The 16,637-nt window shown below is 44.7% G+C and overlaps 1 protein-coding gene across 1 annotated transcript in view; it reads left to right on the plus strand.

The window, feature by feature from the left end:
* ZC3H3 (zinc finger CCCH-type containing 3) overlaps window positions 1–16,637 on the plus strand; it is a gene marked incomplete at both ends in the record, with an annotated part of 151,479 nt that overhangs the window by 97,360 nt on the left and 37,482 nt on the right. The window contains one exon of the mRNA XM_079533582.1: window positions 7,033–7,217. Within this exon, the coding sequence (XP_079389708.1) occupies window positions 7,033–7,217 (185 nt within the window). The remainder of the gene's footprint in view (window positions 1–7,032; window positions 7,218–16,637) is intronic.

The following is a 16,637-nucleotide window of genomic DNA, read 5'->3' on the forward strand; positions in this document are numbered from 1 at the left end:
GAGTTATCTGAATAACTAAAATAAAGTTATTTTTGTTAATGTTAGGTCTGAAGTAGTACTAGGAAGTATTTATTTGAGAACTGACATTTTTTAGTTAGAAGAAGAAAGCGACAGTGTGCAGACCTGATGTGAAAATCAAACATTGAATGGAATCACTTGTTTTTCCTTATGTATTTAGGTGTGAGCAGTACTCAAGCTGCAGGAGCTCGGAGCACTGCTGGGGTATTGGAGGAGCACCAAATAAGATTTGAACCCAAATCTTATTTTGTTCTGTTACATGCTAAGGAACAAGGATACTGTCGGTGGCTTTTTTTCCCCCAGAAATATTGTGTTTCTTACCCAAAACAGCCCTTTGCATTGCCACCTATGGGGCTGTGGCAGTCGATTCGCTCCTGTTTGGCCCTGCAGCGCACCCTGGCCCAGCATCATCTGCTCTTTCCTTGGGAGCCAAGTGCCAGCATGTAAATGTGATTTCTTACTATGTAAGGATTACTAAAAAAAGTAAATAAGCTAAGCCTGAAGAAGATATCCAGAAGTAAAAGAAAACCATCCTTTAAGAGCCACTTGTATTGCCGTGAGCTCCAAGAAATCCTCTCCGTTTCAACTCGCTGGAGTGCCGTCAGGATGCTCTTACCCTGCTCTCTGTTTTGTATTAAATTTAAATACATCAGACAGCTTGATATTTCAGACATAGGTGAGTTTATGTGTGCTTGTTTGAGTTTCAGTGAGTGGTGTGCATGTGTGGATAACACGTGGGCGTTAAACCTGAGCATCTGCTCACTCCAGCGTGGATAGTCCTTTCTCACTTCCCAAGTTCTTGAATTGGAAATCTCCCCCTTTTTTTTTTCTTTTCTTTTTTTTTTTTTTTTTTTTTTTTTTTTTTTTTTTTTTTTGTGTGTGTGTGTGTGTGTGTGTGTGTGTGTGTTTATTTATGAGTGATTGAATTTCAGCAGTGTTTGCTGTGTAGTGAATGAAGTTTCAGTGGATTTGTTTCATTTCAAGCAGTTTCGCTGTGTTCAGAAGCAAGGAGTTTGAACTCATTTGGTCCAGTTGTCACTTTGGACTTACTGCCACATGCTGTGAAGTTGCTCTTGCAAACTTGCAAAGAAGTGGTTCAGTGGTTAACCAAAAGAAAGGGAAATGGGAATGGGAATGGGAATGGGAATGGGAATGGGAAAGAAAAAAGGGAAGGGAAGGGGAAGGGATGTGAGGGGAGGAGAGGGGAAGGGAGGGGAGGAAGAGGGAAGGAAGAGGGAAAGAAAAGGGGAAGGGGAAAAAAAGGGGAAGGGAAAGGAAGGAAAAGGAAAAGGGAAAGGGAAAGGGAAAAGGGAAAAAAAGGGAAAGGGAAAAGGAAAAGGAAATGGAAAATCAAGACTTGGTCAAAATGAGTGTTTATGAAGTTGTTGCTTGAAATCTCTGGACTCAGACAAGGTTTCTGGTACTTCTAGTTGGACTGGGTGACCTTTAAAGGTCCCTTTCAGGTCAAACAATTCTATGATTCAAGAGATGCATGGTAAGAACCCAGATCTTCAGCTACAAAGTGTTTTATTGGCCCAGGACTTGCACCCAGAACATTTTTAGTGCAGATACAGAGATTTCGCCATCAAGCCTGGCTCTGGTGTTGATGTTGGATCTTCAACAACTGCTATACTGTTTTTAAACATTTTTATAGTATCTTTCTACCCTCTTTTGATTAAAAAATTTTATTTCCCTGTCCACCCCAGGGTGGGGGAAAGACAACCCTCAACCTTGTGTAGTCAAGGTTATGGCGATAAATTCTGTAGCATTGTCACTTCTATTCGGAGTAAATTGGCTGGCCGCTTTCGGGCTGAAGGGAAGATAATTTGCTGTAGTATTTCAAATGGATTAGAAATGGATTTGAAGGGAAAGTTCATGCCTCCCATTACAAAGGCTAGAAAGAAGACTATCTTAAGGCACTGTTCACACTCTGGCCTTCATTATCCACGCTTAATACCTTTCCTATTTTCCAGCGTTAATGAAATTTCCTGCCGGAGCGGGTCTTCTGGACGGACGGGAGAACTCTTTAGATCCGAGGGTTTGTGCTGCAGAAAGGGAATTACAAGCCCCTCGTGTCGAGAGCTGGCGTATTCTTCAGGTCCTTGGCCTGGCTATTATCTCATTAATTCTATCCTCTCTTCTCAATACAGTTCATTTCCAAAGGCCGTCCTTTCCATTAGGGTAACAATTCAGCGCAGTGCTGTGACACTGCCAGGGATGAAAAGAGACAAGGGGTTTTGTGAGGCTCTGTTGGTGACATCTCTTGGCCCAACAGTGGCTGTCCCCAGGGTCGGTGTCACTGCCTGTGGGTGAAGGTGATGCTGGTGGAGTGAAGTTGTTGGGGCTACAACTTTCTGTAGGGTTGGACCATTGAGTTTCTCTGTTCGTCTGCATGGGCTTAGGTTAAGCTAAGAGTTTTCTATATAAAACATATTTTACCTTCAATTTTGAATCAAAGAGGCCTTCTGGAAGTAAATAACAGAAGATGCCAGAGCTCAAGTTCACCAGCTGAAATTCCCTGCGAAGCATCTCCTGGAGAGCAGCATCTCCAAACCTGTCCATTTGCATGGTGTGAATGTGTGCTGGGAACACAAGAATTTTGGGCAACGTAGCTCAGAACATGGGAATTTCAGGCAATGTGGCTCAGAACATGAGAATTTTGGGGATAGGATGTCCCAAACTCCGGGGTTTGGGAGCACTCCTCGCCAAGTGATTAAAAAACTGCTGAAGCAGTAATGCAACCTGTCTGTCTGTCTCCAGTAGGGAAAAGAACTGTAAAGGTTATTGGAGCAGATTACAACTCCTTTTGAGAAATGGTTGCCTTTTATTTTTTGCTTTTCTTCCCCCTGTTAACTTTCACTTTTTAGAAATGAGTTTCCAGGAGCCCGGGTTGTCCTCATAGCAATGTTCCCATTGCGGAATCACCCAAAGAGTGGAAATGGAGGTGGCCACCCTTTGGGCGATGAGAACCTAACTCTAAACTCAAACCCTAAGCCTTAAACCCTAACCCCTAAACTCTAAACATATGCCTAACCTTAAGCCTGAATCCCTAAACCCTATGGCTAGCCCTCACCCCCATGCCTAACCCCCAACCCTATGCCTAACCCCTAAACCCTAACCCTAAAGCCTAAACCCTAACCGGTGTTTTATCTTGGTGGCTTTACTTTCAGTCAACCTCAGTAATAATTTTTCTACAGAAATGCAAAATCGGAGGAGGTTCAGTACACGTTGATGGGTGCAGGGCAAAAGTCTTAGAAAAGTCTCTGCAGGGAGATGTGGGCCCCATGGTCCTTTGGTGCATAACGCTGTTCTGATCCTTCTCCTTTTTATTTATTTATTTTTATTATTATTATTATTTTTTTAACGCCAGTTTATAAAGGTATAAAACGTTTTATAAAGTGCAGCTCTCACTGCTCGGTGCTCGGCCGGCAGCTGCTACCTGCTCTCTCTCTGCTCACATAGGCAGGGTCAGATGCCAGTGGGTAATAACACTGTGATAAATGGTGACTTTGTAACGAGGGCCACTTCAACGGTTGGAAGGAGCACAAAAAAGGTGAGAAAATAAATATCCAGAGCATTTGCGGGAACTGCGTTTTGTTGGACTGAATCCACCTTACAACTCTAGGAGGGTTGTTTTTTTCCCCCAATCTTTTTTTTTTTTTTTGGACCCCACTGACATTATTTTCACAGGAAAGCGTACTGAGCATGAGAGCATTTCTCTAAATCAGTGTTTTTCAGAGCAAGAATCTCTTTGATTCTACCCCAGGGAAATGGTGGATTCACCATCCCTGGAGGATTTCAAGAACTGTGGAGATGTGGCACTGAGTGACATGGTTAGTGGGCCTGGTGGGGATGAGTTGGGGTAGGACTTGGTGATCTTCTAGGTCTTTTCTGATCTTAATGATTCTATGATGTGCAAATTGATGTTTGCAGCATACACTGAAGTTGTGATGGTCATGTGCAGAGGGTCACCTACCAACTTTAGTCTTTTCTAGACATTTGGTGCGGAATTTCCTTCAAAAGGGCTACATTTGGTTGGGCTCTGCTTAGTTCACAGTGGATTTTACCAGGGAGCTTTACTGCATCTTGAGTGATGCTTTTATCTTCTTGGGGCTCAAATGTGGTTCTGTCCATGCCATTTGATGTTTATCATCAATGTGGTGTATCTTTTTATAGCAAATGGAGCTATGGTGCAAAATGCACCATCTAGCAGATGTTAAATAGATCAGAGTAACGGCACAAGCATGAATCAGTCCTCATTGTGTCCCTATTCCTTTTGACATCTCCTTCCTCCAAATCTCTCCTCTTTACCTCCGAACTTTCCCACAAACTCCGCATTTCTAGTGATTTGTGTGCAAGGTGCCCAGCTTGGGAGAATCAAAGAATCATTAAGGTTGGAAAAGACCACTAAGATCACCAAATCCAACCACCACTATGTCCATTCGTAGAGTCATAGAATCATTAAGGTTGGAGAAGACTTTCAAGATCAATCCAACCATCAACCCATCCCCTCTGTGCCCACTAAGCTGTGTCCCTCAGTGCCACATCTGCCCTTTTCTTGAACACCTCCAGGGATGAGGACTGAACTTGAACGCATAACAGTCAGCGTGGCTTTATCAAGGTTAGGTTTTGCCTGTCCAACCTAGTGTCCTTCTGCAGTGGCCTAACTGCACCAATGACAAGGGAAGGGCCACTGATGTCATCTATCTGGACTTCAGTTAGGCCTTTCACCTGATCCCACATAACATCCTTCTCTTCTAATTGGAAAGATAGGAGTTTGATGAGTGGACTGTTTGGTGGTAAAGGATCTGGGTGTGAGATCACATCCAGAGAGTGGTGGTCAGTGACTCAGTGTTCGGATGGGGATTGGTGATGAGTGATGACCCTCAGAGGCCAATGCTGGGACCAGTGCTTTTCTTCAATGATATTGACAGATGCATCCAGTTGCAGTTCTTGGTACTAGAGAGACATGGACCTCTTGGAGTGTTGGGTATAAGGAAAAAGATTTTTACAGTAAAGGTAGTAAGGCACTGGAAGAGATTGTCCAGAGATCCCCATCCCTAGAGAGAATCAAGGTCAGGCTGGATGGGGTTTTGAGCAACCTGACCTGTCTGTGGGTGTCCCTGTTCATGGCAGGGAGGTTGGACTAGATGACCTTTACAAGTTCCCTTCCAACTCAAACCATTCTATGGCTCTATGATCAGCCATTGCCACTGAGCATCCCATGCCTCCTCATCTCATGTGTTTCCATTGGCAAGACTGGAAGGGTTCATGTGTGTTATGGTACTTCTCAGGGAAGTGGTGGAGTTACCATCTGTGGAGTTTTTGGGTAGATGTCACATTATGTGACGTGTTTTAATGCTATGGTGATGATGAGTTGATGGTTGGGCTGAATGATCTTAGTGGTCTTTCCACCCTTACTGATTCTGTGATTCTATATGCTGTGCCTGCAGCAAGAAGATGACCATGAGGAGATGTGTGCAAACTGCCTTCTCAATGGAAACCTTTCTTCAGCTCTTGGGATCTACATCAGCTGCAACTCCCTAAGAGCTGAAGGATTGCAAAGAGGCTGTTCCTTGTAAAATTTCAAGTTTTCTGCTCATCTCCTTAGCAAGGGCCCAAAGAAACTGCACCCAGTGCAGCAGAGCACTTCTTTGTCCCAATCCCCTCTGCAAATCTGGCAGTAATTCTGTGAGGTTGGTAGCCAGTGGCAACAGCCCTATTAAATGAATAGGCTGTCACGCTAAGCACTAAGAAATGTAACTATTACATTTTACAGTTCTCTCTTTCTTTGCAGCACATGTTCATTTAAAGGTAATGCTCTCCAGGGTTTGCATTCTGCTGATAGGATAGCAGGCCTTAATTTACAGATATTCTTCAGTAATGCGCGGTTTATATACGTTCTGCTAATAGCATTATGAGCATAGTTTGTACTAATACAAAATTAGAGCTCTAATTTGCATAAACAAATTACTGTTTGGATTAGTGCTAAATGGTTAAGACGACTGATATTGGAGTAGATTTGATTTGGCTGGAACAGCTCTGTTTGCATAACGGCATATGTACAGCAATGAGCCGGGTGGCGGATGGGGAGAGAGATGGCATCGTGCAGGGTGTCAGGTTGGGAACCGGAAGGGTTTTTTGGTGACAGATGAGCCCATCCAGGAAGGATTTGTCCCCAGGGTGTCACTTGAAAGCTTCTGAAACCTGTCCTTTGCCTGTTGAGCAAACAGACGTTAGGAACGACACCAATGCGTGTGACTATAGCACAGCTCCTGACCCACTGTCATCCTCACTGCAGAGCTAGTAGGAAGAACATGTCCTCTCAGAGGAAATAGCAGAGAGATGGGGAGCTGGAGAAGCATCCCCAGTGCTGCAGAGAACCAGTTTGGCTCCCAGAATTTGCTCCTGGCATTATGGGATGGCAGCATCCTCAGGCAGCTCATCCCATGCAAGGATATGGAAAAAGCCATGAAAGAGCTGCAGTTGCAGAGGGCTGCAAAAATATCTGAGTGACCACTCCTCTTGCTCTGTTTTTTGTAGCCATCATCAGGATAGGCTCTTCCAGCCCATTAGGCAGCTCAGCACAGTAGTGCTGAACAACTCAATATCTGTTAACCCACCTGGATCGCTGTTTGGCTCTGCCAAGCTGCCCATTAGGAAGACAGAAACCAGCAGTGCAGGTGGAAGCTGTGCTTTGGGGTTAATGGGAAAGATCTGCAGAGTCTATAGACAAGCACATGGACAAGTGTTGCTGTGAGCAAACTGGGTGAAAAAGTGGTTATTTGTGCATGAGGAAGAGGTACCGTTTGTAGAGTCTTTAATTGCACCTATTTTTGATGTAAGTAAATAAGATCTGATTCCCCAGTCCCTTTTGTTTTCACTCTGCAAAGGAGGAGCTTAACTACTTGCTTCTGTACAGCCTCCATCACTGAGCAGCTCTGGGTTTGCTCACAACTCCTTGGGGTAGCATCCTGACTTGGTGCTTACCTTGGTTTTATCCTTTCCTTACAGGTCCCCCCAAGCAAGCTCAACTCCCAAGAGTGGCAAATCCCAAGCCATACAGCAGAGGTGGAAGAGCAAAGGCTATCGGTGCATTGGAGGGGTGATGTACCGTGTGTCGGCAAACAAACTCTCCAAAACTTCCAGCACCCCTGGTCGGTGCAGAGATCTGAGCACCAAGAGCCCTGGAAGAGCAGGTAAGCAGAGAGAATTTGTCCTACTTTGTATCAAATATCCAACAGTGCTCCAGCTTTAGCGCTGAGGTTGGCTTGTAGCTGCTCATGCCATGGCATGGAGTTGGGAGCAGGTCGTCGTTAAGACCTTCACAACCCAAGCCATACTAAGATTGGATGTTTCCAGCTCCTCACCTCCCTTGAATTGCTGCAACACCTGAGAACCTCTAAACAAAGTCACTGAATCTCAGAGTCAAAGAATCATTAAGGTTGGAAAAGAAGTTTAAGGCTTTCAAGTCCAACTGTCAACCCATCACTACCATGCCCACTCAGAATCTTACCATCATACAGTCATTAAGGCTGGAAAAGGCCTCCAAGTCCAACCCCAACCCATCCCACCATGCCCACTAAACCATGTCTCCAAGTGCCACATCTCCAGATTTCTTGAACATCTCCGCGGATGGTGATTCCACTACTTCCCTGGGCATCCTGCTTCAATGCCTGACCACTTTTTTGGGGAATAATTTTTTCCTAATATCCAACCTGTCCTCCCTGATATATTTTTAGGGAAAAAAAAACAACCTTTCTAGCAGCATTGCTGACACCTCAGCACAAAGTTAATAGACATCTCACCATTTCCAGAGGACAACCCCAAGCTCTTCCTGATTACAGTATGTTTTTGATTAACAGTAGCACTGAAGGGAAAACAACGTTAAAGAAACAAAAGCTTTAAGAAAGAACAATTGAAGAATATTGAGTTTTTCTCAAGCTAGTGTGTACCAGGTTTAGATCCACCCTGTTACACTGCTTGTTTTTTTTAACCTTAAGGAGGATTGCTAAGTCTTGGCCAGCTTCAAGTTGCACCTAAAGGTTAAGTATATTTGATATGCTCATCGAATTACATTCAATATTGACCTAACAAAGCCAGGAGGGTCACTCTGCAGATAACTATGAAGCAGGCAGTTTGATGTGGTTACTGGCTTTACATTTAGCTTCAATTAAATGTGTGTTTTAGCTCCTCTGGTGCTTGACACCTCAAGTGCAGATCTCAGGCAGGATCAGGTTTCTAATTCTTTCTGAAGTGTTGGTTGTTTTTTTTTTTCAAGTTTCTACCTGGATTGAATGTTTTTGTTCCCTATATTTGCAATCCTCGGGAAAAGTTAAAGTGGGAAAGGCAAAGCCGGTGGTTTCATGGTGTTTTTCTTTGTTGGAATGATGGAGGCCTCAGAGATGAGTGAGTTCGTGAATGATGCTATAAAGGCAATTTAATGCCAAAGTTATTTTATGTACAGTGGAAAAGTCTGAATGAAGAGAGGGAATAAACAGGACACTGTCATTGGGAAGTGTCACTGGGAGCTGTGTGTACCCCAGTTTGGGGTTTCCTTGGTGGTTGTAAGGAGATGTGAATAATAGATGTTTCACCTCCCTCATTTTGCCCCTTCTTACAGCCCAGAGATTAGATCCAGTGCTGGTAGGTGAATGGGTTATTCCTGTCACCTACCAGGTTCCATTAAACAAACCTACAAAGGAAAGACTTATGGGAGGGAGGAGATGAGCTTAGAGCAGGGACAAAAATCCCATCAATAGTGTCTGAATCCCTGCACTCCTTCTGCCTTTCCATGGGACCAGAGACTTCAGAGTGCTTCTGCTGACAGGGAACATATTAAATTCAAAGCGATTGTAACAAATAGTGGAAATGGCTTGAAAAAAATGCAGTGCCTTTTAATGGAAGTGAGACCATTGTAGCCCATAGGGAAGAACCATCCTGAGTGTGGATCTGAGATTGAAGACCATTCCCAAACACTGATTCAATGCAGCAGACTTTTATTGGAGCAGCAAAAGGTGGGCAAAACCCTCAAGACATGGCCATGGAAAGTGTCAGATGGAGCAGATCCAGCTTTAGGGGCCAGATTTCAGGACAGAGAAGCCAAAAACCCAGGGGTCATCCATTGCAGCAGGGAGGGCTTTTGGAGGATGAGGATTTTGAAGAAGCACATTGGTTGGGTTGACTGTGATGTCTCTGTTATTGGATATTTTTTCAAGGACAGTTTGGGTTATTGTGTTTTTTTTTCAAGAACTTTTTTTTGGGTAAGACTCAGGTGTACTGGCTTTTGCCCTACAGCATGGAGATGGACATGACACCAGATTCTGCTTAATTTCCAGTTGATACATTGAATGGTTTAATATAGGTGCTGGGAGATACTTAAATCACTCTTTCTGCTGCTGTTTGGAGCTCTGATGTTTGCCTGGCAACTTTTCCTAAACACACATCTTGCATATCCCATATTTATAATTCTTGTTCCAGACCTTATTTTCATTCATCCTAATGCATGGAGGTTTTAAAATTCATCTAACCACTGGAAATCAGCAATTCATGCTTAGGGAACTTAAAAAAAAGGCTGATGGATTCATCCTTGTCCATAAATATCCACTGCTGGACTGGGACCATGCAGAGAAACACAGTCCAGTGTGCAATTTTTGGGAGAGCCAAAGGGATGATGAGAGGATATTGTGCAAAACTTTTCCTCTTTTTAATCTCCACTGTGTGCTGGGGTAGCAGAGAGATGGGAAATGCTCATGACAGTTTAATAGCCCGGGATTTACTTAATGATGGGTTATAATTCTGCTGTTCACCTGAATTTATTGGGTTGGTATTTTGTCTCTCTGTGCCCTGACTACAATCAGAAATGCAAAGATCTATTTTTCACTTTGCGGAAATGTTAGGAAATGTGGCAGCAGGACAGTGTGGAAAGTGTTTGATGCATTGCAATTAGATGTGGCTTTAATTAAGCAAATGCAATAAGCTGGTTGAGCAAACCTTTCCTTCATTTCTTACTACAATTGCTGCGTTATTCGGACGCTTGAGAAATTTCCATGAAATTGGGGAAAGAAGCAAAAGGTTCTGGCAACACAGCATTTCAAAAATAAATTTGAAAGGGGAAATAAAAAATAAAAATAAAAAAAAAGGTATGAAATTGAAAGCAGCAGGAACAAAATTAAGGTTTGACATTGTCCAGAAAGAAGCCCTGACCCCAATCTCAGCACAAGCGGTGCAGGTAGAACTATTGCAGCCCACTATGTGGGCTCACTGCAGTTTAAGCAACATCCAAAGCTGCTTCCTGCAAGGAAATCTTCCCTTTGCGACTTTGGATACTCAGGAAAACCTGCAGCTCATGCCCAAACATTCCCATCATTGCATCATGCCAAAGAACGTCCCAATCTCCAGTAGCTTGTTCACCCCTCTGTGGTCTCAATTGTCCTGCCTTCATTCTGTGTTGGGATGGGATGATTGAGGAGCCCAACCTAAGATGTGAGAACAGCTGAAGTTGGATTACTGCTATACTGTGCTGATTTTGATGTTGTTTGAGTAGGGTCTCTCAGCCCTCCAAGCTCAGTCCCTTGTTTCTGAGATTACTCTGTCCCTTTATCCCTTCGGATTCAATCCCTTGGTTCTGGGATTGCTCGGTCCCTTGGGCCCTTTTGAGCTCAGTTGCTTGGCTTTGGGTTTGCTCAATCCCCTCTTCTCTTCCAAGCTTAGTCTCTTGGTTCTGGGATTGCTCAATCCCTCGGACCCTTCAAACTCAATCCCTTGGGTTTGGAATTACTCAAACCCTTTATTCCTTTTAACTCAGTCTCATGGGTTTGGTAATCCTCAATCCCTTGTTCCCTTTGGAGCTCAATTAGGTTTTCCAATCCCTTGGAATTTCTCTATTCCATGTCGCTGTTAAGATCAGTCTGCTGGGTTTGGGTTTTGTCCCCTTGGAGCTTGATCCCTTGGTTTTGAGATTAATTAATCTCTCAGCCCCTTTTCAGTTCAGTCACTTGGCTTTGGATTTGCTCAATCCCTTGGCTCCCTCAAGCTCAATCCCTGAAGTTTGGGATTGCTCAGCTCCTTTTGAACTCAGTCCTTTCGTTTTGAGACTGCTCAATCCCTTGGTTCATTTATGATCAAATCCTCCAGTTTGGAGTTGTTCAATTCTCAGCTTCTCTTGAGCTCAATCCCTTGATTTTCGGATTACTTAACCATTCAGTGCCAGGACCCTTTTAGCTTCATCTCCTCAGTTTTAGGATTTCTCAATCCCTTGGTCTCTTTGAGCTCAACCTCTTGAGTTTGCAGCCTGCTCTCCTTGAGGAGCACCATTGGATCCAGGGTGTGCAGAGCATGGTAGATGCTCCATGCTCCTTGCAAGCATCCACAGAGCTGATTTTGCAACAGCAAACCAGAACATGCATTGTTAATTGAGCGTGCTTTGCTAATAACAAAACTGTGAGTGCCTGAAGCAGGGACATGCATTTTCCTGTTCAGAGCTGGGATGCAGTCAGGCAGGAAAGCATGAAAAGCTGCTTTAAAAGCCCTTGTTTTGTTGTTACCTTCCAGAAAGTGAGGGCTTCTGCTGTCTGGTGAGTAAAATAAATTACCCCCAGCAGCTGCTAGTGCTGATCATCTGAAACAGTGGAAGCCACTTAAATGAATAATAATTAAAGAAATAAATTTCCTGAGTGCCAGCCTCAAAACTTTTTGTTCAGCAATAAAGGCAGGAGAGCCCCACAAAATGAATGGCCACCTCTTCCAGAAGTAGGCTGCCCGTGCCACAGAAGGCAAAGCACAGTTATAACATGACCTATTAAAGGAGATGGCATGGTTGAAAAGAGCCTTTTTTCTTAGTGCCAATGCGTGAAGGGGGTTGAGCAGAAGCAAGCTGCAATGGTGCAGGTGTTCAGCAAGGTTAAATAATGGGATGGTGGTGCAAAACCCCATGGCAGTGATTGCTGAGCTGGAGCAACATCCGACACTTGGAATGAAGCCCATTTCTCTCCTTGTGTGAGATTTTGATTTGGAGTTATTGTAGGGGGCTTAGTGGTCCCATTGTCACAAGGGGGTTTACCTGATGCCCCAACATGATGCTCCCGAGCATAATTACTCCACTGTACTGCTTGGTCCCAATACATCCCCTTGTCTCCTGCTCTTTCACTGTGCCCTAGGAGCAATAGAATCCTGCCTAAATAATTAAGAGTGTAATTAACCACACTGCAATGTTTGCAGTTGATTTGCATGCAAAGGGAAATCTTAGGTGGCATTCTCAGGAAGCGTCAAAAAGTCCTGGGGTGGTGGGGAGTTGCACGGAGGTGTTGAAGCTGAATGAAAGCATCCCACATCCCACCCTGGAAAGCACCCAAGAATGGTGGATCCACCCAAAAATGGATGGATACCAAATGGCATCCTGGGCTCCATCAGAAGAGGGGTGGCCAGCAGAGACAGGGAGGTGATTGTCCCCCTCTACTCTGCTCTTGTGAGGCCCCATCTGCAGTACTCTGTCCAGTTCTGGAGCCCCCAGTACAAGAAAGACAGAGAGCTGTTGGAGAGGGTCCAGAGGAGAGCCACGAAGATGATCAGGGGTCTAGAGCACCTCCCCTATGAAGACAGGCTGAGGGAGCTGGGCTTGTACAGCCTGGAAAAAAGAAGGCTGCGGGGTGACCTCATTGCAGCCTTTCAGTACCTAAAGGGAGCCTACAAGCAGGAGAGGAATCAACTCTTTGAGAGGGTAGATAACAGCAGGACAAGGGGAAATGGTTTTAAGTTGAGGGAAGGAAGATTTAGGTTGGATGTCAGGGAGAAGTTCTTTACTATGAGAGTGGTGAGGTGCTGGAACAGGCTGCTCGGAGAGGTTGTGGATACCCCATCCCTGGAGGTGTTCAAAGCCAGATTGGATGGGGCCCTGGGCAACCTGGTCTAGTAGGCAGGGTCAACCAGGCAGGGGGTTGGAGATTCATGATCCTTGAGGTCCCTTCCAACCCTGGCCATTCTGTGGTTCTGTGATATGTATGGTTTGCCAAGGTAGTTTGCCAACGGATATGTCTGCCAGCCTTTCCCTGGAGGAAAGGGACCAGGTACCAGAGGAAAGTACCCATCTAATCCTGCAATCTGTGAAGAAAACCATCTGGATTAATGCGTGGGTGCTGTCATAGGGGTACAGCCTCCAGTCTCTTGTCAATGAGACCAATGGGAGAGCCCCATTGACACAATCACCTTGCACCATTTTGTTCCAGAAGCAAAGTTCAGAGTGGGTTGTGTCCTCTGAGAGACCTCCGGAGCCAGGCTTATTGTGCTGTGGATTCGAACAGAGTTGGGAAAAAAAAATAAAAAATACAGAGTTAGACGATAGCCCCTGCCATTAATCATAGCTGTAATCATGCATTTAATGAACATGACAGCTCCGTTCCCTCTGGAGCGACGCGCCGAGGCTCACGGCTGGGTGAGGTACAACAATCACTTTTCAGCTCTCCAAGAGCCAGCGTCGGGTTGGGATGATGCATGAAGAGAAACAGCCCCGTTTGCATGGGCTGTGGGTTTCCTTACAGATGATGCTCTTCGACCTGACTCAATCGTTAAGGAGAAAAAGAAAAAAAAAAAGGAAGAGAGAAAAACACCTGTCCCTTATGCAGGATATAAAATATCAAGCCTGACGCCGGCGTGCTGTGTGTAATCAGTTAAAAAGCCCTTAATGTGCAGTTCTTTGATGCTCACCCAGCAGCTTTTTTTGTGTGTGTTTCTTCTTCTTCTTCCTTTTTTTCTTCTGTTTTTTTTTTTTTTTCCTGTGCACTCTTATTTAAATATCTGCAATGGAAATTCTGCCTTTACCATAGGGATGTATGGTTTGCTGTCCTGCTCCAGAAGCACTTTGTCCCAGTACTGGTCCTCAGCGTGCTTAATCACTCTCTTGCAAAATTCAGTTGGGTTGCATGTGGAGGAGGGGCCAAGTGAGGCTCTCCAGGGTCACAGTCAAGCTTAGTGGCACTCAGCATTATGTTTCATAGAATCACAGAATCGCTAAGGTTGGAAAAGACCTCCAAAATCACCCAGTCCAACCATCAATCCATCCCCACTCAAGCCCAGCAAACCATGTCCCTCATGTTTCATTGAGTCTCGAGCCCTATGGGCTTGCACACAAGCACATTTCAGCTTCTATTTTTAATTTAATCCCTTTCCATTCCTCAGTGTCATTTCTCAACCCCATAGGGCATAGGTGCCTTTGGAGAGCTCAACACTCCACCGTGCATCTGTCTTGCTCTGACCTTGCTCACTGATTCCTTCAAGGTTTGCAGAGAACCGCTTGTGTTTCAGAGTGGTAACACGTTGGAATAGGCTACCAATGAAGGTGATGGAGTCACCATCCCTGGAGATGTTTAAGAGCTGTGTGTGGCACTTGGAGACATGGTTTAGTGGATGTGGTGGAATGGGTTGGGGTTGGACTTAGAGGCCTTCCCAACCTTAATGACTCTGTTATTCTATTTTTAACCTTTTTGTTTGTTTGTTTGTTTGTTTTTTGCATGATGGAAAAGTTTCTAAAACCAACGTTGTGCTGCAGCTCCATAAATCCCAATAGACAGAAGAGAGAAATGAGGCTTTGCCTCTTTCCAGGCTGCTGCATGTTAAAAACCACATAATTACAGAGCTTCTGAACCACATGGCCGATGGGCTGTCTCCTCCTGGGTAAATATTTAGGCAGTTCTCTATTAGTTGGACGAATATTTCCACTCAGAGTGATTAGAGAGCAAGGAGGAAGTGTTGCTTTGCCAGCTGCCAGGCTGCTGGATGTGGTCAACGGGTGCTTCCATGCTGCATTTTGCAATGAATGGGAGTGATTCTTGTGCATTGAAACTGCTTGGAGGCTGCGAATTAATTCCCAGTAGGAATCAGTAAAGAGTGATATGCATCCAGTGTGGCACATATTCCATCCTCCCAACATTTTCAAATAGTTTTAGGTTGCGTATAATAACATTTCTTCTTGCCAGAAGATGAAAGCGGTGAAAAAAATCCACCCAACCATTCAGCCATGTCTGTAGTATGGGTACATACCCATTTAAAACCAGCTGAAGGAGACTGTTGCACCCTTTATTTATTTATCTATTTATTTATTTAGCAGTTCCTCTTCTCTGGCAAAGGATGTGGTTGTCAGGCTGCTTTAACTAAAAGGATGGCACATGAGCACTGAGAGACGCTCGTACCCTAGAGTCTGCTTTTATGCCCAGGTATTAAATATTTAAAGATATTGTCTGCTGCCCTGGGGAGCCCACTCTTGGGATAGTTTGTCCTGCTGAGCTTGCTTTCAAGTGCTTTAAAAATAATTGCAGAGGACTGAGAGATGCTCTAACCTTTCCCTAATGATGGGCTTTAATTTGGATCTCTCCCTGCATTGTTTGGGAGGTCAGCTTTGCTTGAGCTTGATGGCCTCATCACCTTTCCCTTGGAGAAGCAGAACCTGAGCCAAAAGCCAAAAAAACAAACATCCCCAAAAACAGTTCTTGTGACTGACCCATCTAGTGAACTTCTATGGTGGAATGACTGCATCAGTGAACAAAGGAAAGGCAACTACTGTCATCTACCTGAACTTGTCGAAGGCCTTCAACATGATCCCACACCACATCCTTAACTCTAAATTGAAGAGATATGGTTTTGAAGGGTAAACTATTCGTTGGATAAGGAGTTGATTGGATAGTTGCAGCCAGAGGGTTGTTGTCAGTGGCTCTGTGTCCAGGAGGAGGCCAGTCACAAGTGGTTTTCCCCAGGGGTCCATCTTGGCACCAGTGCTCTTCAACATCTGTATCAATGACATAGACAATTGAGTGCACTCTCAGCACGTTTACTGATGACACCAAGTTGAGTGGTGCAGTTGACACAATAGAAGAGAGGGACACCATTCAGAGGGGTCTGGACAGACTCAAAAACTGGGCACACAGGAATCTAATGAAGGTTAACAAGGGCAATTGCAAAGTATTGCACTTGGGTTGAGGCAATTCCACATATAGGTGTACAAACTGGGAGAAGAACTTATTGAGAGCCGAGCTGCAGAGAAAGACTTTGGGGGTCCTGATGACCAAAAAGCTGGGCAGACTGCCCAGAAAAAAAGTGTGGATGTCCCATCCCTGGAAGTGTTCAAGGCCAGGCTGGATGCGGCCTTGGCAGCCTGATCTGGTGGGTGACAACCTTGGTTGGAACTGGATTGTCTTTAAAGTCCCTTCCAACCCAAACATTCTACGATTCTGTGATCTTTAAGATCCCTTTTGACCCAACCATTCTGTGGTTCTATGAAATGCCCCTGTAATACTCAGTGATCTTGCACCAAGCTTCAACACACGTTGTAATATCTGCTGCACCCAAAGTTTTTTCTCATGTCCTGCAAGCTCTCGATGCCTCCCATCTCCAGGCACGGGCCACCAGCATCACATTTGCTCTTTGCATTTGCAAAGGGAACAGATGGGATTTTGCAGCCATTGGCAGCCAGAGTGACAGCTCGAGTGCTGGGACTGCATGCTGCTGCACTATCAAATTCCACTCACTCACTCCCCAGCACACCCAGGATGGCAGGTGAGTGACTGAAGCACGCTGCTACCACCTGGAAATGCCTTTTATTTTCAATTCAGTCTTTCCTACGGCACTCAAGG

The sequence above is a fragment of the Tetrao urogallus genome (assembly GCF_951394365.1).
Source record: "Tetrao urogallus genome assembly, chromosome: 3".
Taxonomy (NCBI): domain Eukaryota; kingdom Metazoa; phylum Chordata; class Aves; order Galliformes; family Phasianidae; genus Tetrao; species Tetrao urogallus.